At 35.2% G+C, this 23,983-nt stretch overlaps 1 protein-coding gene across 11 annotated transcripts in view; it reads left to right on the top strand.

Moving 5' to 3' along the window:
• VPS13A (vacuolar protein sorting 13 homolog A) overlaps positions 1-23,983 on the top strand; it is a 196,918-nt gene that overhangs the window by 147,275 nt on the left and 25,660 nt on the right. For 7 of the 11 annotated variants that reach the window (XR_004971254.1, XR_004971255.1, XM_036330768.1 and 4 more), the window contains 14 exons: positions 2,563-2,716; positions 3,189-3,335; positions 3,541-3,622; positions 4,454-4,523; positions 5,834-5,939; positions 6,938-7,051; positions 8,023-8,168; positions 9,362-9,443; positions 10,697-10,810; positions 11,655-11,730; positions 11,802-11,965; positions 13,191-13,236; positions 13,346-13,469; positions 21,354-21,468. Coding sequence is in view for 8 of the 11 variants with exons in the window: in XM_036330768.1 (XP_036186661.1) it covers positions 2,563-2,716; positions 3,189-3,335; positions 3,541-3,622; positions 4,454-4,523; positions 5,834-5,939; positions 6,938-7,051; positions 8,023-8,168; positions 9,362-9,443; positions 10,697-10,810; positions 11,655-11,730; positions 11,802-11,965; positions 13,191-13,236; positions 13,346-13,469; positions 21,354-21,468 (1,540 nt within the window). In the remaining 3 variants the exon portion in view is untranslated. Of the gene's footprint in view, positions 1-2,562; positions 2,717-3,188; positions 3,336-3,540; positions 3,623-4,453; positions 4,524-5,833; positions 5,940-6,937; positions 7,052-8,022; positions 8,169-9,361; positions 9,444-10,696; positions 10,811-11,654; positions 11,731-11,801; positions 11,966-13,190; positions 13,237-13,345; positions 13,470-21,353; positions 21,469-21,645; position 23,983 lie in introns of those variants that run through there. The other 4 variants (XM_036330773.1, XM_036330771.1, XR_004971256.1 and 1 more) reach the window with 3 other exon arrangements.

Below are 23,983 nucleotides of genomic sequence, written 5' to 3'. Positions count from 1 at the left end.
TATGCTGACATACTTACCCACAGTTATCATAGGTATATCATATGTGCTATTTAAACAAATTTTTCTGCTTTTGCATTATATTCTGTTCCCTTTTACTTTTTGAGACACTGATCTAGCAATTCTCTTTTTTCTTTCTCCTGTCCACAATTTCTGACTTTCTTTTGGATTGTTCTCATCAGTGTTATTTTTCTCAACTTAAATTTTATTTTCTTGATCCTACTTTCTCTGCTATCTACTGCCTATTTCTTTGCTTCCCTTTATAGCCAAACTGCCCCAAAGTGTTGTTCATGACAAAAGAGTTAAATATATTCACTACATTCAATTATTTTTTTACCCATTTTTTTCTTTAGTCACTTCCAATAGGCTTTGGCTCTCAGTGTACCGTGAAAATGGTGTTACCAAGAGCACCTTAGGGATGTGTGTATTGCCAGTTCCGAAGTACAATATCCAACCCCCTTGTTGCTTAAAAGTTCATAACATTTAACACAGATTCCTTCTTTGACAGACCTCCAGGATTTCTTACCTTGATTTTTCTTTTTCTCCCAACATTCTCAGTCTCATTTGTTGGTTCCTTGTCTTCTCCATTGGGTGCCCTGGAGCTCTCAAACCTAATCCTCGTCTCTGTTTCAGTTTATGATTTCAAATACCACATATAAGCCAAATTTTCTAGAGATACATCTTCAGCCAGATTTTTCTTCATGAACTCCAGGCATGTATATCCAGCTGCCTACATAAAATTTGTACTAAAATACCTAAGAGACTATCTATCTATATAAAACCCTAATATGCAAATAGACCGACCAGTCGCTATGATGCGCACTGACCACCAGGGGGCAGACGCTCAACACAGGAGCTGCCCTCTGGTGGTAAGTATGCTCCCACAGGGGGAGCGCCGCTCAGCCAGAAGCCGGGCACATGGCTGGTGAGGGCAGCGGCGGTGGTGGGAGCCTCTCCCACCTCTGTGGCAGTGCTAAGGGGCAGCAAGCCGAGCTGTAAGGAGCAGCGAGCAGGCAGGCCTAAGCCAGCAGGCGGACATCCCCAAAGGCTCCTGGACTGCGAGAGGGTGAAGGCCAGGCTGAGGGACCTTCCTCCCCTCCTCCCCACCCAGCGTATGAATTTTGTGCATCGGGTCTCTAGTACATTTATGTTTAAAACCCATTTCCTGATATCCTACCAAGTCTGCCTCCTCATTGAAGTTAATGACAAATACATCCTTCTAGTTACTCAGGCCGAAAGTGTTGGAATCATTTTGTTTCATCTCTTTACTCACACCCCACATCTAATCCATCTAGAGCAGTGGTTCTCAACCTTCCTAATGCCGCGACCCTTTAATAAAGTTCCTCATGTTGTGGTGACCCCCAACCATAAAATTATTTTCGTTACTACTTCATAACTGTAATTTTACTACTGTTATGAATCGTAATGTAAATATCTGATATGCAGGATGTATTTAGGCGACCCCTGTGAAAGGGTCGTTTGACCTCCAAAGAGGTCGCGACCCACAGGTTGAGAACCGCTGATCTAGAGGCTATGTGCTGGCTCTACCTTCAAAACATACATAGGATCTGACCACTTTTCACTACCTCAGTGTTATCACTCTAGGCAGATCCCTCATCATTTCTCTCCCAGCTTACTACATTAAACTCCTAATAAGTTTTTCTGCTTCTAGCCATCATTCCCTTTTTCTCTTACCCCTATCCCAGTAGTGTATTTCTAACAAAGCTTAAGTCAGATCATGTCATTGATCTTCTCATAATCTTTCAACTGTTATTCATCTCAGAGTAAAACTCCAAGTCTTTACAATATCCTACAAGGCTTTCCCATTATTTGGCCCCTGTCTTCATCTTCTACTCTTTTTTTTTTTTTAATCCTCACCTGAGGATATTTTTCCATTGACTTACGGAATGTGGAAGGTAGGAGGACAGATAAAGAGAGAGAAACATTGATGTGAGAGAGACACATGGATGGGTTTATTCCCGCATGCTCTGTCTACTGAACCAGACTGGCTAGGCTCGTCTTCTACTCTTAATGTGTTCCAAGTATGCCAGCCTCCTTGCTCTTCTTCATATACTACAAGCATGCTCACAGAGTCTTTGCTCTAACTGGTCCCTCTACTTGAAATGTTCGCCTGTTGTCTTCTGGATAAATTCCCTGATCTCTAAGTTCTTGAAATCTTACTTCCATGACACCCCTGTTGACTACTCACTTTTAACACTGCAACCCACAACTTTGCATATCCCAATACTCCATGTCCACCTTTCCTTGTCTACTTTTTCTTCTTTCAAAAGCATTTCACCTCCTAATATATTAAATATGCTAAGTTACTATATTTATGACGTTCTTTCTATCAGTCCTCAGCTAAAATGAAGCTAAAGAATGGCAGTAATGTTCACTGCTAGAATTCCTACTACCTAGAATGGTGCCTAAGTAGGAATTTAATGTGATTGGTTGAATTGAGGATATTGCAAAATTTCTACTCAAGATTTTGTAATTCATGTAATAAACCAGTTAAAATGAAAATGTATATAAATTAGTACCATGATTTTTGCTTTCATATGTAAGTTCTGATGTGGTTTGGGAGACAAAGCCCAAGAAGAAGGCAAGATGGAAGCCAATGAGTATAAAGCACACTGAGAAGTTAGAGAAAGAATTTAAGGAATATATTGAATCTTCACCTTCAGAAGATAAGGTTATTGAGTTGGACACTAATATTCCGGTAATATTTTTAAGTACTGATATGAAGTTTTAATTTTTATCTATTATAATTAATCACTAGTTAATACTTAAGTCTTATTTCCTTACAAAACAGTGAATGTTATCATACATACTTAATATAAATATTAAAAACTCAGACTTTCTCTTGTTTTACTAGTGGTCTATTCCTTGGTTAACAAGCCAGTAACTTTTTATTTTTTAATTATTTGTAATGTTATTTTATATTTCTCACTTGTTTTGGGTAAATTTTAGTAAATTTACATAAAAAGTGATACAGCCAAGCTCTAAGGAATATCTGAATGTTTTTGTGAATTGTATGGATATGGGCTATAAAGTTCTCATTCTAACCTAATTGAATATTTAGCCTATTATTTTAATTAGTATTTTTAAAATTTTGGTACACATTTCTAATTTTAATCAGTTATGAGTAAATAGAAATTCTATGTGTTTTGGGGGGATGCCATGTTTTTCAGGTTCGCTTTACACCTAGCGGCAATAACATGAAAATTCTGCAACCACATATAATAGCTATACGAAGAAATTATCTGCCAGCATTAAACGTGGAATATAACACATCTGCACATCAATCATCATTTAGAATTCAAATTTATAGAATACAGGTGAGTCTGAATAGATAGTCAAATTATATTATAAAATAAACTAATTTATTCTAATAGTCTATTTTAGCACTTCCATTTCAGTGTGGGACTAGACTTTTTGATTCCTTCTCCTTCTTAAATCTTGTTATTTTAGTCACGTTTAATAATTAACATATGAACATTCTAACCTGGGTTTTGTTTGTTTGTTTGTTTGTTTGTTTTTTAGATCCAAAACCAGATACATGGTGCTGTATTTCCATTTGTATTTTATCCTATTAAGCCTCCCAAGTCAGTCACCATGGATTCAGGTTTGTCTATATCTTTAGATTGCTATAAAAGTGGTTGTATTAACTGTTTGGTTTATTTTACTATAATAATATGAAATGAAACCATTTTACTCAGCTAACTTCAACAAAACTCTGATTGAATACTGAAGAAAAGATTAATTAGAAATATATATTTTAATGTTTAGAAATGCTACTTTTAAAAAATTACAATGTTTAAAACTCTGATTTAAAAGCCACTGAGACCTTTGAATAAATTGTGAGGAAGTTCAAATTCAGACTGTTTTCTAACCACAGGAACTGTGCTAATCCCCAGTTGAGAATGATTACAAGTCCTTTCTTCCATCCTCTCTTCCCTTCACCTTCTTTCTTTGCTGTTGCTCTTCCCCTCACTTTCTTTTCTCTTCCCACTACCCTGCTCCCTCCCTCCTTTTTCTTTCCACAGTTACCTTCATACCACTGACTAAACTATCTAAAGGAGTATTCATAATCTGCTTGGAAACTTACTGACCAGTATACATGCCCAAGCCCTTTCACCTAGAAGTCAAGGGCAAGATCCTGAAATCTGTGTTTCCACAAAGTTTCCCTGATGGTTCTAATGCTTGCTTCTAGTTTAAACTCACTAATTTAAAGGATTAGTAATCCTCAGAGGGAGTATAGATAATGTAGAAAAACAATCCCGGAGTCTGAAATTAAGACTATAATGGGTCATGCAAATATTAGTAATTTTAATTGATATTCACCATTCAGTAAATAATTTAGTTAGCCATTGTAATGTGTATTACATGGTAAGAAAATGCTGCTTATCTTTTTTTAAAGCATCATGGGATTAATCATATTTATTACCCTTTACAGCCCCCAAGCCCTTTACAGATGTCAGTATTGTTATGAGATCTGCAGGGCATTCCCAGATATCACGTATTAAGTAAGTGTCCTAATACATTCCTTGTGTATTTATTTAATGTTATTTTTATCTTTAAATTCTTTATTAAGGAATTACAAATGTGTCCTCATCCCCCCCATCCATTAACCCCCTTCCCCCCCCAGTAGTCCCCCCCCCCCCCCAACTCATGCTCTCATCCCCCTGTTGTCCATGTCCATTGGTTTGGCTTATATGCATGCATACAAGTCCTTTGGTTGATCTTTATTTAATGTTTTGATTTAAACTGTGCTCTTTAGAAAAAGTAAATTTTAAATAAGTCAAAGATTTAAATGTACAATATTAAATTATGAAGGTCATAGAAAACGTCTATTAATTATTTTATAATTGTGGAGAATCAGAAGGCTGTAAATGAAATACACCTAGGTATTAACAAAAGTTATTTCTAAATTATGGGCATTTTATTATTTTCCTTTTTATTTATTTGTTTTCTCAAGTTCTCTATAGTTACTGCATAGTGTTAGAAACAAGAGAGAAAATAGTATTTTCAAATTCAGTCACCACCCAGTCCAAGAAATCTAACATTTATAGAAACATTTACCTATGTATTATTCCCTTATTTCTTGTTTTCTCTGCCCTATTACCAAGACAAACATTATTCTCTTGCTTTTTTCTTTTTTAAATCCTTACCTGAAGATTTTTTTCATTGATTTTTCTTTCTTTCTTTTTTTTTTTTTTTTTTTTTGAGAGAAACATGGATGTGAGAGACAAACATCTATTGGTTGCCTCCTGCAAGTGCCCCAACGAGGGATCAGATCCACAACTTCAGTATGTGCCCTAACTGGGAATTGAACCCACCACCTTTCAATGTATGGGACAATGCTCCAACCAACTGAGCCACACTGGCCTGGGCTATTCCCTTGCTTTTCAAATTATAGTTTTATTATAATTTAAATAATGTCTATCTAATGTGTACCTAAACATTATGCTTCTTAGTTTCCCTTTTCTCCTCCTAATGAAAATGTTTTTTTTTCAAACCATACAATACTCCTGGGACTTGCTTTTTTTTATTAAGCTTTTTACTAAAATGTATTCATTTTGTGGTATGTAGCTAGAATTTATCTATAAACACTAATAAATAATGTTCGATGACTGTATATCACAGTTTACTTATAGATTTCCTCTCTATAGGCATTTTCCTACTTGACTTTGTTGCTATTATGAACAGTGTTATCATGACATTCCTCTAGAAAGTTCTAAGTTTTAACATTCTAATATTTAATACTTTTTTCTTTATCTAATTTTTTTAATACTGTTAATTGATGACCTTTCATATTTTCTACTTTGTAATATAGATACTTCAAAGTGTTGATCCAAGAAATGGATCTCAGGTTAGATCTTGGGTTTGTCTATGCATTAGCAGAACTTATGACAGAAGCTGAAGTAACTGAAAAAACGGAGGTAAGACTTAAAATAATAGCATTGACGGTAAGGATTAGGAAAAGGACTGAGAAAAATGTTAGCTATCTGATAAATTCTTTCTCCCCCCTGCCAAAGGAATTCTTTTTTTTTTTAATTTTTGTTTTATTGCTTAAAGTATTAACGAAGAGTATTACATATGTCTCCTTTTTTTTTTCTTCCCTTGACCTTCCCATGGCCTCCCCTACCCCCCAGTGTCTTGTGTACATTGGTTATGCTTATATACATGTATACAAGTCCTTCGGTTGATCTCTTACCTCCCCTCCCCCAAATCCTCCTGATAAATTCTTAAAGTGTTAAAATGGTTTTGTTTCATTTTAAAAATATTTTTATTATGCTGCTGTGGTGAGTACATTGGCAGAAATCATATTTTTAGATAATGGAAGACACAAATAGTCTTAAGCAAGACAAGTTAAAATAGTCTTTTAAACATGAGATAGCAAATAAGAGGAAAGATTTAAATCAATAGTAGGGAGAAGAGGATAATCAGTCATGTTCACATTACTTTTTTTCTTTTTTCAATTTTACTTTCCTTGGTTAGTTTTGTTTAGATTAATAATTTAGGATAACGATTTTCAACCGGTGCACTGTGGCACACTGGTGTGCTGCAAGAATTGTAAAAAAGTGCAATAATTGACTATTTTAAAAAAATAAATACATTATTTATTACAAAACAAAAACAAATGGATTAGATTAGTGGCCTTTTCGAGTAAAATCTGTAGTCGCATGAGGAAAAGCTTAGCGTCTTTTAATGGATTAGATGGAAACATAGAAGTTATGCTTATCAGTTTACGAGCGACAGACAGAACTTTCCTAACAAAAGAAATATTAGTTTCTCTCCTCAGGCATTATCTTCCTAATTATGAATGATGTTGGATCTGGATATTACAGGGGAGTGTTCTGCAGTGTGTGAGCTATTGGCTTAACTACTTCCTGAAGATAGGTCCCTTAAGTTTTTAATACTTTATGTTCCTTTATAGGTTGAACTTTTTCATAAAGATATAGAAGTTTTCCAAGAAGAATATAAAACAGTTTCATTAGTAGATTCATCACAAGTCAGTCTCTATGAGTATTTTCATATATCTCCTATCAAGGTAGGGGAAAATAAGTTATTTTTATTATCTGTGATAATATAGGTAATAGCAAATTTAATAACCCTTTAAAAATTTTATTCTAATAATAATTTTCACCATATGGAACTAATAGTGGAGCTACCCACAGCATGTGTTTATATGTTTATGTCTTGACCTAACAGATTTCCTTAGTGTTAAGCTATTTAATGACAGTTTTCTAAATTTTGTGTATGATGTATGTATAAGTTTTTCTTTTAACTGAGTTGTAATTGATACATTAAATTTATTTCAAGTGTTCAGTGTAATGATTTGGTATTGGTATAGACTGTGAAATGATCATCACAATATGTTACCATCTGTCCGTATACTGTATTATAATTGATTTATTTTTTGTGATGATAACTTTTAAGATTCCTCCTTTAGCAACTTTCAAGTTTGCAGTACAGTACTAACTATAGTGTATACATTTTAATTTATAAATTAATCTTAATTTAAGATTTGAAGATTGGATGGAACTAAATATAAGTTCTTAACACAAAGTTTTTATGAGTTACTTACAGAATACTTGACGAAAATTATTGTTTAGCTGAGTATACAGCATGTCTATCCATATAATACAAAAGTGCTTTTAACATCCTGCTACCTTAGTTCTTATAGTTGAAACATTCACTTGTGGAGATATTTATTTCAGCAACTTTAACTTCTAGATATTATTGTCACTAACAATGTATAAATGTTAATATTTTCTTAGCTTTACCAAAAGAATTGGATTGAGCTAAATATATCATCATACATTGCTGAATTTAAAATTTAAAAAGAACTGTATTAGATTTTAAATCTTTTAAACTTTTCACTTATTAAATTTGGCACAGTCTTGATATCTTTGAAATTTTATTTGTGGTGTAGTGACTTTAAAATAAAATGGAATATTAAAAATTAATATTGTCATTATGAAGGTACTGATTTAAATACTTATCTCTCTATCTCTCTAGTTGCATTTAAGTGTTTCACTGAGTTCGGGTAAAGAAGCAGCTAAAGACTCAGAACAGCATGAAGGATTCATTGCAATTAGTTCTTTAAATCTCTTGCTGAAGAGTATTGGCGCCACTCTTACAGATGTACAAGATGTAGTTTTTAAGTATGTTTAAATTCAAATCTACAAATTGATGAAAAGTCCATTTTATATTCACCAAAAATTTATAAGTGGAAAATCTGTAAAGTACACTGCAGATCTTAGGCATAAGATGGTTTTGTTGTTAAGTGTAACATAACTTAGGTAACATAAACCTGTTAATCCTTAACTATTGAAAAACAAATTAGTTGTTAAATAATTTCCTTAAGAAATAGAGACAGGAGTCATGCATGTTGGTGCACTCTTTAAGGCTTGTCTGGTCTAGAGAAGAATTCTAAGCAGCTGTGTGTGCCCAAAGGTGTAGTGCTTAAAAGATGTGGCTTTAAGGCGGATCAAGACTCTTCAAAGTATATGTGACTGGAAAAAGTGAATGTCATGACGGGAAATGAAGGGATCAGTTTAAATGTTACCATCAGGAACTTAACTTTGAGTAATTGTGGGAGCTATTAGATAGAGTATCTGACCAAAGAGAGTCTAAGTCTGAGTGGAGACTTCAGATAAGAATGCCCTTTTCAACTACCACCTAGAACTGTTACTAAAAATAATAAGAATCAGTGAGTCCAGTAAGAGATATCTCTGAGTCTGGGTAAAGTTAGGTAACAGTCAAATTAAAGAACAGATTTGAAGACATCATATCAGGAATAAAGTGAGAATTCTAATCTTGCTATCTTAACTGCTAGCATAGAGCTTTCCAATTAGTTGATTGGGTGTATGCTGGGAACAGGTTATAAGTAAACATGCCTTCATTCCTCAGCGGTAGGCTGTTCAGGCAGGCCCTGCAGCAATGAACCCTGGTCATTCTTGAGCAACCACTTACATTTATCTCAGTGTGTCAAACATTTTCTCTGTGGGCCATGATAGGTCTAAGTTGACAAATATAAGATCATGTCCATAGTCCAGAGGCTCTCTGATCCTCTAAATTATGTGGAAAATGTGTGTATGTTAGTAGCTTTTCTGAGGGTAAGATCCATAGCTTTCACCAGATTTTTAGAGCTTTTTTGACCAGAATGTGCAGAGATGTATGTAAAAGAGTAGGTTTTCTGGTTGGCATGGGAAAAGACTGAAAGGAAAGATTTGGAGAAAAATTCTAAAGAAAATGAAATCTTAACATTAAAGATTTTATTCCCTCTCTGCCTGTCTCCCTCTCTCCATGCACATACCTACACATTTACACATTTTTAATGTGTTTTCTTTTTCAGGCTTGCATTTTTTGAACTCAACTATCAGTTTCATACAACATCTGAACTGCAGTCTGAAGTAGTAAGACACTATTCAAAACAGGTTTGCCTGAGATTATTTTACAAAGGGGCAGAATGATATAGTGAAACTGTATGTGTCTGTACCTATATAATGTAGATTTGGCAAGGAAGTTAATAGCCATTTTCAAAAATTTAAGACATGTTTTTTTTATTTTCAGAATTGTAAAAAGAGGCTCTGGCCAAGTAGCTCAGTTTTCAGAGCTTCATCCCAATATGCCAAGGTTACAAGTTTGATCCCCTGTCAGGGCACATATGTGAATCTACCAGTGAATGCATAAATAAGTGGAACAACAAATTGATGTTTCTCTCTCTCTCTCTCTTTCTAAATTCAATAAGTAAAAATTAAAAAAAAAAAGAATGGCCATTTTAATTTCTGTCCTTCTAATTTTTAGCTATGTACCCAAATCTTTTCTGGAACAATGTAGACTACACATAAACCTTTAAATAAAATATTAAGTAATTCACCACACTTACTTAAAAAACTAGGTTCAAAGGAAACTATTAGTAACTGATGAACACAGGATATTTTTTTTAAATATATTTTTATTGATTTCAGAGAGGAAGGCAAGGGAGAGAGAGAGAGAGAAGCATCAATGATGAGAGAGAATCATTGATCAGCTGCCTCCTGCATGTCCCCCTACTGAGGATCGAGCCCAAAACTCAGGCATGTGCCCTTGACTGGAATCAAACCTGGGACCCTTCAGTGTGCAGGCCAACACTCTCTCCACTGAGCCAAACTGGTGAGGGCAAACACAGGATATTTTTAATGTAATTGAGTTACTAAGTCTTCTAGATATATTATTTTAGTGGATTTTTTTCCCCACATTTGAAAAGATTCCAGTATTTTTATATAACTTATAGGGCATCTGAGACAGCTGTTGGATAATGGACAGATCATTGAGCATGACTCAAGAGTTTGGGGTTTGGATTCCGGATTTGCCATTCAACCTCTGTTTGGCCCTAGGCATCATTTGACCTGTATATTTCTCCAGTCTATAAAATGATGGTAGTATTAACAACTTTCACACATAGTTGTAAAAGTACAAGTATTTTGAATATTCTAAAGTATTATGTAAATCTTACATTATTTCTAATACTGTAACACTGAATTGCTTTTTAAAAACTGATTAGTGATGAATAAGGTAATATATGGTTTAGGTATTGAAATTGATGATAAGGATATTAGCCTGAAAAATTGGATGTGTGTACTAAATTTAAGAAAAAAATACTAAGCCTGATAATCCAAATTGATTAATGTTTATGTTTTCTTTTTAGGCCATTAGGCAAATGTATGTACTCATTCTTGGACTTGAAGTTTTGGGAAATCCCTTTGGCTTGATTAGAGAATTTTCTGAAGGTGTAGAAGCATTTTTCTATGAACCTTACCAGGTAAAACAGTTGTTCTTGCATTGTGCAACATATCACACAGATACTGTTGAAAAAATAATGCATTCCAATTGTTAACTTGAGATGCAGATGTAAATAGATTTTGTGAGTCACAAAGGCACATTATTTTGCAGCAAACAGTGTTAACAACTTTTGAGAAATTTGGGAGGAAATTTTTACATTTTCCCTCAGATTTTAAACTTAAGACTTTAAACAAATATACTGAATTTTAAGTGTTCTGTTGTAAAATTAAAGGTGGGTAAACTTCACACTCTAGTAGAAGGAAGAGTATTATGGACAGGCATTTTTGCTATGCACAAGAATATGCACAGCTAGCACTGTGCAAAGCAATCTCAATCAATAGCAGAAATTAAGATTTTTCTATGTCCCTTAAAAATTTCTGCCAGAATGTTAAAAAATGTTGCTACTTTCACACTTAAAAGAGTAGATGATAATGAAAAAATAGCAAAACGTATTTATTTTGTACAATATAATTTAAAACATTAGATATATTAGGAATGAAAGTGTTTTTATTTATTTCATACAAAATTATCAAGGGTAGTGTGTGTTCACTTTCTTATCATACAACATACAGAACAAACATCTTTTGTACACTTTGATGAATAGCCATTTTCCTAAGTTTGGAGTAACTTGCAACACTTAATCCTTTTCACTTGCAATGTCATGAAATATCTGAGACTTCTGTTAATGTGAAGTTTTCTTCTGATGTCACTTTCTCAGGGACGACATTTTTTTTTTTTTTTTGTCACTACTATTTTCTTCATATCAATTAGTGCACTTTTAAAGGTAAACATAATCTTATTTGTTGTTATTTTTGACCCTTTAGGGAGCCATCCAGGGTCCTGAAGAGTTTGTGGAAGGAATGGCACTAGGATTGAAGGCATTAGTTGGGGGAGCTGTTGGTAAGAAACAGAATGCCTCGCGAATGTGATTATATATTTGCTTTTACTAAAGATATGTTAATTTCTCCTAGGTGGATTAGCGGGTGCTGCCTCCAAAATCACCAGTGCTATGGCTAAAGGGGTAGCAGCTATAACTATGGATGAAGACTACCAACAGAAGAGGAGAGAAGCCATGAACAAGCAACCGGCTGGTCTTAGAGAAGGCATCACTCGAGGAGGAAAAGGCTTAGTTTCTGTAAGACTTTCCCAGTGTTGTGAATGTTATAGAAAATATCTATTATTATTATTATTATTATTATTATTATTATTATTATTACTATTACTATTACTACTTGAGGCCTGGTGCACAAAATGCATGCACGGGTAGGGCCCCTAGGCCTGGCCGGCGATCAGTTGATTGGGACCTTCTGGCTGCCGGCTGGGGCCTACCTTTCCTGGCTGTGAGCTGCCGGCCAGGGTCTTCCTTTGTTCCTCAACTGCCCCCTTATAGTCAGTGCACGTCATAGCGAGTGATCGAACTCTCGGTCTCCTGGTTGAACTCCCGAGGGGACATTTTGCATATTAGCCTTTTATACACATACTAGAGGCCTGGTGCACAAAATTCGTGCACTTGGGGGGGGGTCCCTCAGCCCGGCCTGCACCCTCTCGCAGTCCAGGAGCCCTCCGGGGATGTCCAGCTGACAGCCCCTGGTGCTGCCACAGAGGTGGGAGAGGCTCCTGCCACCGCTGCTGCGCTAGGCTTCTGGCTGTGTGATGCTCCCCCTGTGGGAGTGCACTGACCACCTAGGGACTGCTCCTGCATTGAGCATCTGCCCCCTGGTGGTCAGTGCTGGTCGTAGCAACCCGTCGTTCCACCGTTGCTCTATTTGCATATTAGCCTTTTATTATGTAGGATATAGATAGATAGATAGATAGATAGATAGATAGATAGATAGATAGGTAGGTAGATATAGATAATTATTTTAAAGATTTGTGGGGTTTTTTAAGTTGATTTCAGAGAGGAATGGAGAGAGGGAAGGAGAGATAGAGAAACATCAGTGATGAGAGAGAATCATTGATTGGCTGCCTTACTGGGGATTGAGCCCACAACCTGGGCATGTGCCCTGACTGGGAATCAAACCATGACCCCCTGGTTCATGGGTCAACACTCAACCACTGAGCCATGCCGGCTGGGCAGAAATATATTTTAAAGCCATATTCTTTAAATAAGGAAATAGATATATAACTGACACTCCTTTAAGTATTATTTGCATGTTGGAGGAGTAGTGTGTTGTGACCTATATAAAATATGTCAGTAATCTCCAAAAGCACTCTGTTTAAATAAAATATTTAGGAAATACATTAATTCTTATGTATGTAGAAAGCACAACTCTGTATTTTTACTTTTTTGTAAACCAGATTCGGTTCGTCAAGGCATTGTGTGAAAGTATTACAAATTTTCAATTGTGCTTTCCTTTTAGGGTTTTGTAAGTGGCATAACGGGAATTGTTACAAAGCCAATCAAAGGCAAGTATAATAGTTTCTTTAGGTAATATATATTACCAAGTGTTTCACAAGTTGATTCAATTTTCACTCTTAATCTAATTGCCTAAAGCTTTGTCTTTTTTATTTCTAGGAGCTCAAAAAGAAGGAGCAGCTGGTTTCTTTAAAGGTGTTGGGAAAGGTTTAGTTGGAGCAGTGGCAAGGCCAACTGGCGGCATCATAGACATGGCTAGCAGTACATTTCAGGGAATAAAAAGGTAAACTTTCTTTGATGTAGGGTATGAGTGAAATGCTTAAACCATGAGAAATGAAATAAGTCTGCTATATGGCTTGAGGTACTCAGTTATGAAACCTGAAATATGGCAAATTGCATATGATCTTCCTAATTACTTTTGGTATATTTTTTAACTTGTTGCCATTGCATCACTTCAACTTGATAGAATATTTTTGTATTTGTCATCCATTCCCAGCAGCCTTGGCAACAAAGGTTTGACAAGCAAGCTTTTTCATTATCTTTATCAGAATACATTACAACAATGTAATGCAACATGTCAGTTATAAAATTAGCAAATATTACATTGTTGCCTTTTAGGGGGAACAATGAATGGCTTTTTCTATTCTGGGTTCAAATTCATTTGTGTTCACCTTTCTTTATAATATTATTTTGTTAAAGGTTATTACAACTGTTTCCTTTATGTCTCTTCATTGGTACAAATCTTAAAATATGTCCTCTCTTCCTCAAAATTAAATGTAACTTAAGACTGAAATTTAGTATTTGCATTATTGTTACCTCTATTCTAAAAATTTGCACACGTATGTATCACAATTGATTAAATTCATGCTGAGACCTAATTTATTTTTTTCCTTTTTAATTTTTATTTTTTATTGTTCTCTATTTTATTCCTTTTAATGAGACCTAATTTAGAAAGTTAGATGGCTAGATATTTTTCTAATCTATTTCCTTTTGTATTTTCTTTTGCTTACTGCAGTACAGAGATAAGTATTAAGTATTGTCATTGTATGAGTTTTTCCTCTTAAGTCAGTATTTCATACTCCTTTACCACAATTGTGGATGTTCAGCTATATTCCCTTTCAGCAAAATAAAACATTTTTATAAAAATAAGACTAAAAACTAATAAAGGATATAATTGTGAAGAAGGATGTTGAAAGCAGAAAGGGGAAGTGGGTTACAGGAACCAGATGTAAGAATATAAATTGGTGGATAAATCTAATTGAACTGTATAAAAACAACATTGGAATCAGAATATTTAAAATTATAAGATACAATTTGAGAAGGAACTGACTGGCTTTAAGGTATACATTATTTCTCTGAATAGGATTACTATGTAATATTAGATAAAATAGACCTTAAAGCCAAAAAAAGCATTATTATGGATAAGGTAATTAGCTAATGACAAAAAGAACAGTTAACCAATAAGATAACAATTTTGAACTTGCACTCAACTCACAATAGACTCACTCTTTAGAAAGTAAGAATTGACAAAACTACAAACATTTTCCAAATCTTCCATAACATTTCTCTGAATAATTAATATATTAGGAAAACAAAATTAAAGTAAAATGATTGAACAGTTAACAAGCTTGATCTAATACACACATATGAATATTTATTGATTGAACACATTTTAGAGAGCATCTTATATGTCTAGACACTGTTTTAATCACTCAGGGAGCCAGAAGTGAACACAATTGGCAAAGTCCCGGTCCTCATACAGCTTATATTCCATTGGGAAAATAATAGATAGACATGAGTACACTGATAAACATATGGTATACTAAATGGTGAAAAATTCTATGAAGGAAAATAAATCAGAGTAAAGAAGTCCAAAGTAGTGGGGAGGAAGGTGGCTAATATATGATGTTCAGGGAAGCTTCATTGGCAAGATTAAATTTGAGGAGAGACATGAAGGAAGCAAGGTAGTGAACCATGTGGGAAGAATGTTAAAGGCAGTAGGAATAGTAGGTAATAAAAAACCCTCATGCAGGCCCTAGCCGGTTTCTCAGTGGTTAGAGCTTCAGGCCATGGACTGAAGAGTCCTGGGTTCAGTTCCAGGTCAAGGGCATGTACCTCAGTTACGGCACTATCCTAGACTCGGGTCAGGATGCGTGTGGGAGACAACCAATCGTCTCTCTCACATCAATGTTTCTCTCTCTCTTTCTCTCTCTGCCTCCATCCCTCCTTTCCACTCTAAAAATCAATGGAAAAATATCTTCCGGTGAGGATTAAAAATGCCCATAAAAACAAAAAACAAACAAACAAAAGCCCTGATGCAATAGTATTTTTGGCCTCTTTAAGGAACAGCTAGACAGTACACCTAGAGTAGAGTGAGCAAAGGAGAAGGTTGGAAAGGTTCTACAGTACCTTTCCAACACACGCACACACACACACACACCCCACACACACCATATCGCCCCATTCATCTTATATGAGAGCCTTGATTTAAAATCAGGGATTTATAAGTGGAATTATTCCCCCCTCCCCTTAGAACACTCTTCCCTCTTTTGTCAGCATGGTCACTTTCTTTATTCAGAAGTTGTCTTCCCAATGGGGCCTTCCATTGCCATCCTAAAATTTCAATTTATTCCCTGTCCCCACCACAGATATTTCATATCTCTCTTTCCTTCTTTATTTTTTTTCTCTTCAGCTCTTATCACTGTTTAACACAAGCATATTTTCCCTTGTTTATTTGTCTCTCCTCCTAGTATGCAAATTCTATGAGTGCAGTGGCTCTTGTTTCCACAGCATTTCAAATATTGCTTGACATGTGGTAATCTTTTTTTTTTTTTTTTTTTTTTTAATTGAGATCATTGTAAAGTCACATGCACTTGCAGGAAATAATGCAAAGAGACTCTTCTTACACTGTACTAGTATTATGTTTCCTATGGCTGTTGTAACTATCACAAACTTGATAACCTAAACCAGGGATGGGAATGCCTGGCCAGAGGGCTATAGAAGGCCCTCAAAATCATTAGGTTTGGCCCTGCCAATCATTTGGTCTGGCAGGACTCAAAATTCAATAAATCTAGGAGCTTTTTTCATAGCAACATAAATTTATATTAAGTAAGTTATATTAAGTGAATGATGTTATAAGTATGCAAATGGCTGTTGGCAGAAAAATAGGTTCCCCACTCCTGGCTTAGCTTTCTTGATAGTATTTTTTATTAAGTCTAATTTATCTGTATCTGTATTTTTGTTGGTTGCTTATGCTTTTGGTGTCATATATAAAAAAGCATTACCTAATCCAAGGGCATGAAGATTTACACCTCTATTTTTTCCTAGCTGAGTAATAGTTTTATCTTCTAAATTCAGGTCTTTGGTCCATTTCAATTAATTTTTGTGTACGAAGAGAGGTTGAATTCAATTTTTTTTCTTTTGCATGTGTATATATAGTCCCAGCATCATTTGTGAAAAAGACTTTGTTTTCCCCATTGACTGATCTTAGTACCATTTTCCAAAATCAATTTCTGCAAAAAAGATAGCTGGGACTTCAATAGGGATTGTATTGGATGTGTAGATTAATGCTATGTTAACAACATTAAGTCTCCCAATCTATGAAAATGGATGTCTTTCCATTTATTTAGGTCTTTAATTTCTTTCAATAATGTCTCAGAGTTTTCAGTATGCATGTTCTTAATTTTATTCCTAAGTTTTATTATTTCAGGTACTATTATGTGTGTTTTTTTAATATGTTTTTAATGATTTTGAGGTTTTATCAAAGGCAATTAGGCAAGAAAAAGAAACAAGACATCCAGAACTGAAAGAAAGAAGTAAAACTACCTTTATATTCTAATGATATGATCTTACATATAGAAAACCGCTAATAAATCCACAAAATGACTATTAGGGATAACAAATAAGTTTGGTAAGGTTGCATAATACAAGGTCAATATACAAAAAGCAGATGTATTTTTATACACTAGCAATATACAACCTAAAATTGAAATTAAAACATAATAGCACTTGCCCAGCTGGTGTTGCTCAGTGGTTGAGCATCAAACCCATAAACCAGGAGGTCACGGTTCAATTGCGTGTCAGGGCACATGCCCAGGTCGCAGGTTAGATTCCCAGTAGGTGTCATATGGGAGGCAGCCAACAGATGATTCTCTCTCATCATTGATGTTTCTTTTTCTTGCCTAATTGCCTTTGCTAAAACCTCAATTACAGTGTTGAAAAGGAGTTCCAAGAGCAGACATTTGTCTTGCTCCTAATTTTAGGGGGAAAGATTTTATTGATTTTATTCTTTCACCATTAACTCTGATGTAAGCTATGGATTTTTTGTAATGTCTTTTGTCAGATGGAGGAAGTTCCCTTTTATTCTGAATTTGTTGAGTATTTTATGAAATGATGTTGGATTTTATAAAATGCTTTTTCTGTTTCAATTAAGTTGATATTGTTTGCTTTTCCCTTTGAGTTATTAATATGGTATATTACATTAATTGATTTTAAGTTGAGCCAACATTGCATATCTGGGATAAATTCCACTTAGTCATGATGTATAACCCTTTTAATGTGCTATTGGGTTTAGTTTGCAATTTTTTTTTTTTTTTAGTTTGCTAATGTTTTTTGATGATTTTTGCATATATATAATCAGAGGCCTGGTGCATGAATCTGTGCATGGGTGGGGTCCGACCAGCCCTCCCCAATCGGGGCTGACCGAACTGGGCCAACAGGGAGGGAGGGGAAGCGATGCAAGGGAGGCCAATTGGAGGGGGGATGGATGGGGGGAAGGGCCACAGGCGGTTGGGGGGGGGGATTGGGCCCCAATCAGGCGGTTGGCCGCCACAGTGCGAATCATAGCAACCAGTTGTTCCAGCGTTCCACTCGCTTGGCTTTTATATAAATACTAGAGGCCCGGTGCACAAAAATTTGTGCACTCGGGGGGTGGGTCCCTCAGCCCGGCCTGTGCCCTCTCACAGTCTGGGACCCCTCAGGGGATGACCACCTGCTGACTTGGGCCTGCTCCCCGGGGGATTGGGCCTAAGATGGCAATCAGACATCCCTCTGGCAGCCCGGCAGCCCTCAGGGGATGTCCACTTGCCAGCGGGGAGCAGACCTAAGCTGCAGTCGGACATCCTTAGCGCTGCTGAGGAGGCAGGAGAGGCTCCCACCACCACCGCTGTACTGGCAGCCATCAGCCTGGCTTGTGGCTGAGCAGAGCTCCTCCATGTGGGAGCTCACTGACCACCAGAGGGCAGCTCCTGCATTGAGCGTATGCCCCCTGGTGGTCAGTGTGTGTCATAGTGACCAGTCATTCCCAGTCTTTCTGCTGTTAGAGTCAGTTTGCATATTACCCTTTTACTATATAGGATAGAGGCCTGGTGCATGGGTGGGGGCCAGCTGGTTTGCCTTGAAGGGTGTCCCAGATCAGGGTGGGGGTCCCGCTTGGGTGCCTGGCCGGCCTGAGTGAGGGGCTGGTGGCTGTTTGCAGCTGGTCACGTCCCCTTCAGGGTGGGGGTCCCCACTGGGGTGCCTGGCCAGTCTGGGAGAGGGGCTGAGGGCCGTTTTCAGGCTAGCAGGCAACTGAAGCTCCCAGCCTCTACTTTTTTTTTTTTTTTTTTTTAAATTCTGGGATTTATTTACCTTCTATAATTGAAACATTGTTGCTGTTACTGGCGCTCTCAGCTCTGAGGCCACGGCCAGCTGAAAGCAGGTATCTGGGGTTTGTTTAGCTTCTATAATTGAAACATTGTTGCTTCTGGAGCTCAGAGCCGGGCCGTGGCAGGCGGGGAATCTTGGCTTCCTCCATCACTGTAGCAAGCAAGCCTCATGTTCGCTTCAGCTGCGTGGCTGCCGGCCACCATCTTTGTTGGCAGTTAATTTGCATATCGCCCTGATTAGCCAATGGGAAGCATAGCGGAGGTATGGCTAATTACCCTTTTTGTCTTTTATTAGATAGGATAGATATAAGAGACATTGGTCTGTAGTTTTTTTGTGATGTCTTTGTCTGGTTTTGGTATGAGAGTAAAACTGTCCTCATAGAATGATTTAGGAAGTGTTTTCTTCATTTCTTGGGAAGAGTTTGTGGAGGATTTGTGTTCATTTTTCTTTAAACATTTGATGAAATTTTTAAAGAAGCCATGTGGATTTGACTTTTATTGTTTGATTACTAATTCAATATCTTTTTTTCATATAGATTTAATCAGCTTGTCTATTTCTTCAGTCACTTTAAGTCTCTCTTCTTTTCTTTGTCAGTCCAGCTAATGCTTTGTCATTTTTGTTGACTTTATCAAAGAACCAATTTTTGGCTTCATTGATTCCCTCCACTATTTTTCTATTTCATTTACTCTAATATTTATTATTTCCTTTCCTCTTGCTAGCCTCAGGTTTAGTTTGCTTTTCTTTTTCTAGTATCTCAAGTATTAAATTAGATTATCCATGTTGGAGCCTTTTTTAAATGTTCACTTTCACAGCGATAAATTTTCCTCTGAGCACTGCCTTTACTGCATCGCATTAAGTTTTGGTTTGTTTTAATTCATCTGAAAGTAGTTACTTTCCTTTGTGATTTTTTTTTCTTCAGCCTTTAGTTATTTAGGCTTCTGTTGTTTAATTTCCACAAGTTTGTGAATTTTCCAAATTTTCTTCTCTTATAGATTTCTAATTTTATTCTGTGTGGTCAGTTAACATATTTTGTATGTTTTGGTACTTTTATATTTACTGAGACATGTTTTATGGCCTGATGTATAGTCAGTCCTGGAGGATGTTTCATGTGCACTTAAGAAGTATATGTAATTTGCTGTTATTGGATTGAGTGTTCTACAAATGTCTGTTAGGCCAAGAGGGTTATAGTATTTGTACAAGTCTTCTATTTCCTTGATGGTCTTCTATTTGGTATCTACTATTGAAAATTGGATATTAAAATAAGTGTTATTGTGAATTGTTTTTTCTCTTTTCAGTTCTGTCAGTTTTTGCTTTGTGTATTTAGGGGCTCTTTTGTTAAGAACTTATATGTTTGTAGCTTTTGTATCCTTTTGATGTATTGACCCTTTCTTCATAAAATATCCTTCTTTGTGTCTAAATCTTAGTATAACCATTCCAGCTCTCTTTTTGTTACTGTTTATGTACTATATCTTTTTACATCCTTTTACTTTCAATTTATTTGTGTCCTTAACTCTAAAGAAATTCTCTTATGAACAGTGTGTGTGTGTGTGTGTGTGTGTGTGTGTGTGTGTATTTGGATTATACTTTTATCCATTCTGCCAATCTCTGCTTTTAATTGGAGATACTATCCATATATATATATGTGTGTGTCTATACATGTAGACACATTATGTGGTAAGGTATGTTTATATAATAAATTAATTTTTTATGAATGTGAATATTTGCTGAATGAATGAACAATTCATGGACTATTCTCAAGTAGGTACATACAGTCAAATTGTTAAAGAAAATATTACAGTATCAAATTCAGCAAGCACATATGTGTTTCAAATAACACATATCAAGCCCAAGAAGAAAAATTCTTACAGAACAAAAATGTTGCTAATATCTGTAATTCATAGAGAACTCTTATGAGCTTTCCTTTTTCTTTTAGGAATGAGAAAGGATGCCTGAAATCCTCTCTTATATTTAGCATTGTACTGGAGGAACTAGGTAGTATCATAGGAAAAGAAAAAGAATTTAAAGGTCTTAAAATGGAAAAGAAATAGCAATACTCATCATTTGCTGATTGATCTACAAAGAAAGTCCAAAAGATGCTATAAGCAAACTTATTCATAGTACTACATTTTTCTAGAGAACTTGCATTATTAGTGTCATAAAGATAAATTTTAAAAGAGAAGTATCATAGTCTTATTTTGTCCAAAAGAAGATTCTTTTTAGTAATTCCATTTTAAAGATGATGAATTTTTGGAAAAAGAAAAAAAAATTTTAATCCCCACCTGAGGATATTTTCCCATTATTTTTTGAGAGAGTGGAAGAGAGGTGGGGGAGAAGGGAGGAGAAACACATCCATTGGTTGCCTCTTCCAAGTGCCCCAACTGGGGCCAAGGATGCAGGCCCATGTCTGTGTCCTTGATTAGGAATCGAATCCACAATGTTTTGGTGTTGTGACCACTGAGCACACCAGCCAAGGACAATTTTTGAATATTTTTAAAAATCAAGTTATATTTTTTTCCTCTAGGGCTACAGAGACTTCTGATGAAGTGGAGAGTCTGCGGCCCCCTCGGTTCTTTAATGAAGATGGAGTTATCAGACCTTACAGGTTGAGGGATGGTACTGGAAATCAGATGTTGCAGGTGGGTGAAGAAATATCTTACAAGTTAAGATTAATTTAGCTTTATTGAAAGTAGCTTTAAACATATGTTAGATTATTTGAGCTTCTATGTTTTGCTTAATTCCATTTTTAAGTTCCTTATTTTACCTAGGTTTTATTGTACATTTATTTACTATAAGATTTTTTTTCTTTTTTACAGGCATCAAAAAGTTTGATATGAAAACAGTTAATGCATGACTTTGCAACTGAAAGCCAACAGTAGATTTTAGTCTTAAAATTTACAAACTACGTACAGCTGTTTCAGTGTTTTGAAAACAAAGAAAAGCTTTTGTATTGGTAACTTTTGTATAGGATTTTTAGTGAATCTGATCTTTTTATAGGGTATTCTAATTCTGTGCTGGATTTGCTAGATTGAAAACCATTGTGTCTATATACCCTCATAGTTGGTGCTACTTTTTAGCCAATGAAACCCTTTCTGTTTAGGGTACTTCCTTCTCTTTATCAAACCAACAGGTGCTTTTATACTGAATATAATTCTCATGTCCAACTAAGAATGGGTAGGGAAAAAATCAGGACCATTGCTATTCGAATTCTTAGGTTCTTGTGCTTTTCTTTTATAGATGCTCAAGTGGCCAAAACCCTCTTTTTGCTTTCTGCTTGTGTCATCCTTTTAAAATCTTTTGGAATTTGATAAGCAGTTCATAAGAAAGCCAATATTTTTTAGTAAAGGAAAGTAGCTTTTGGAACATAGGCAGTTTGGAGGTAGAATATTTTATCTGTTAGATAATTTTCTTGCTAGTAAGTTGAACTTCTTAAAAATCTGGATTATAGTGTAGGTAATATATACCATAAAATTATACCAATTTAAAGTAGTTTGTGTGGGTTAGATGTGGAATACTAAAATAAATTATTTTTGAAAACAAAGAGTCATTATGTTGTATAGACTTGCAAATATTCAAGGTAATAATGAAATGTGGGAATATGTCTCTTCCTTTATAAAGCCTTGAAATTTTAAATATTGCCAAGTTTAAGTGATTAGGGTAAGATTTAAAACTTCAATATTTTTCTCACTACATGCAGAGTATGTAATTTTTGCATAAAATGTGCTTTCATCTAATGTAGTAAAACATAACCATTGAATTAATGTGTGATATTTAGTAAAGTGATTTTACATTGTGTTTAAAATGTTTTTAAAGCATCAAAATAATACCATATTGGGATGGAACTGGCAATCGAGTGAGAGACTGTGCTCTCAGGGGCATTTTATACGGTCTCTGCAGTGTCAGCCTTCTTTGGAAGAAATGTTGGATGGAAATCTAGCAAGTTAGAAATGTTACAGAACAAACCTCTGGTTCATACATTTGAAACATATATTTCTACTCAGTACCTACCTTCTCTTTCTAGAACACAATTAACAGGTTACTAACATTTTAGTAGACTGAATGGTTATCAAATCATCTTTAAAAAACTAAAAATATTTGAGACACTATTTTAATAAACTTAATAGGAAATAAAGATGAATGGTAAGGAGTTTAGAAATGCATTGTCATTATTAGAAAACAGATTATAATACATAAGAAAGCCATGAGATACCAAACGTTTCTTGTGATTGATAACTTGATTTCACTGACAAGTAAATTTATTCTATGCCTTCCTTGTTTATATAAAGCTTTAAACCTTGGGATTTAAAGGTCATTACTTTTGACTATATTTTTTAATATATATATTATTTTTAGTAGGCCAGTCTTACCATTAATTGCCAAAAGAGCTATTTAAAGGTCTAAAAGTTCACAATCCTTGTCTGCTATTACTTGTTTTTCAACAAGAACAGTAAACACAGTATAACTGGAATACCTATAGGAATTCACCAGATGCCTTAGGATGTTTGCAGTTAGCATTATTCTCTTAATAGGTGTAAGAACTGGGTTATTGCTTTGATGGTAATAGTGCTTCTTTGAATAAAAACTCTACTGTATGATTAGCTAACACTTTAAAATATATGAATACTGTGGTAAAGAACTGGATGTCATAGAAACAGGATTTAAAATCTCAGCAGCTTAGATTTAATCTATTTAACTGGTGCATGTAGAAAAATAATACTATCAAATATTTCTCCTCTTATTTTCTAATTTTCTAAAAATAGTGCTCTGTATTCACAAATTCTATATGCCCCTGTATAATAATTAAATATAAAAAAACCACTTTCGTTATGTACCTATCTGGAAAGTAGTACATTTTCATAGTGCTTCCTAGTAGTAAGTTGAAGAGAAAAATAGAATAATTATATTAGAGAAATAGAATAATTCCAATGTATCCCCAGACTACCTTATTGGTATCACCAAACGATTTTAAACATAGCAACCAGTAGAGTTTAGTCTTAGTCTATTAAGATATGGAATATTATATCCATAATTATTGCCCTATTCAGAGCTGGTGTCTGCTTCAAAATTATTTTGACTCCTTGAACATTTCATAAGTTTGCATGTCTTCAAGGAATTTGTCATACTTAGCTAACCATTGTGCTTCTTTTTTTCCTT

Source organism: Myotis myotis, unplaced genomic scaffold (assembly GCF_014108235.1).
Source record: "Myotis myotis isolate mMyoMyo1 unplaced genomic scaffold, mMyoMyo1.p scaffold_m19_p_12, whole genome shotgun sequence".
Classification (NCBI taxonomy): Eukaryota; Metazoa; Chordata; class Mammalia; order Chiroptera; family Vespertilionidae; genus Myotis; species Myotis myotis.
This window is presented reverse-complemented; position numbering and strand designations above follow the sequence as displayed.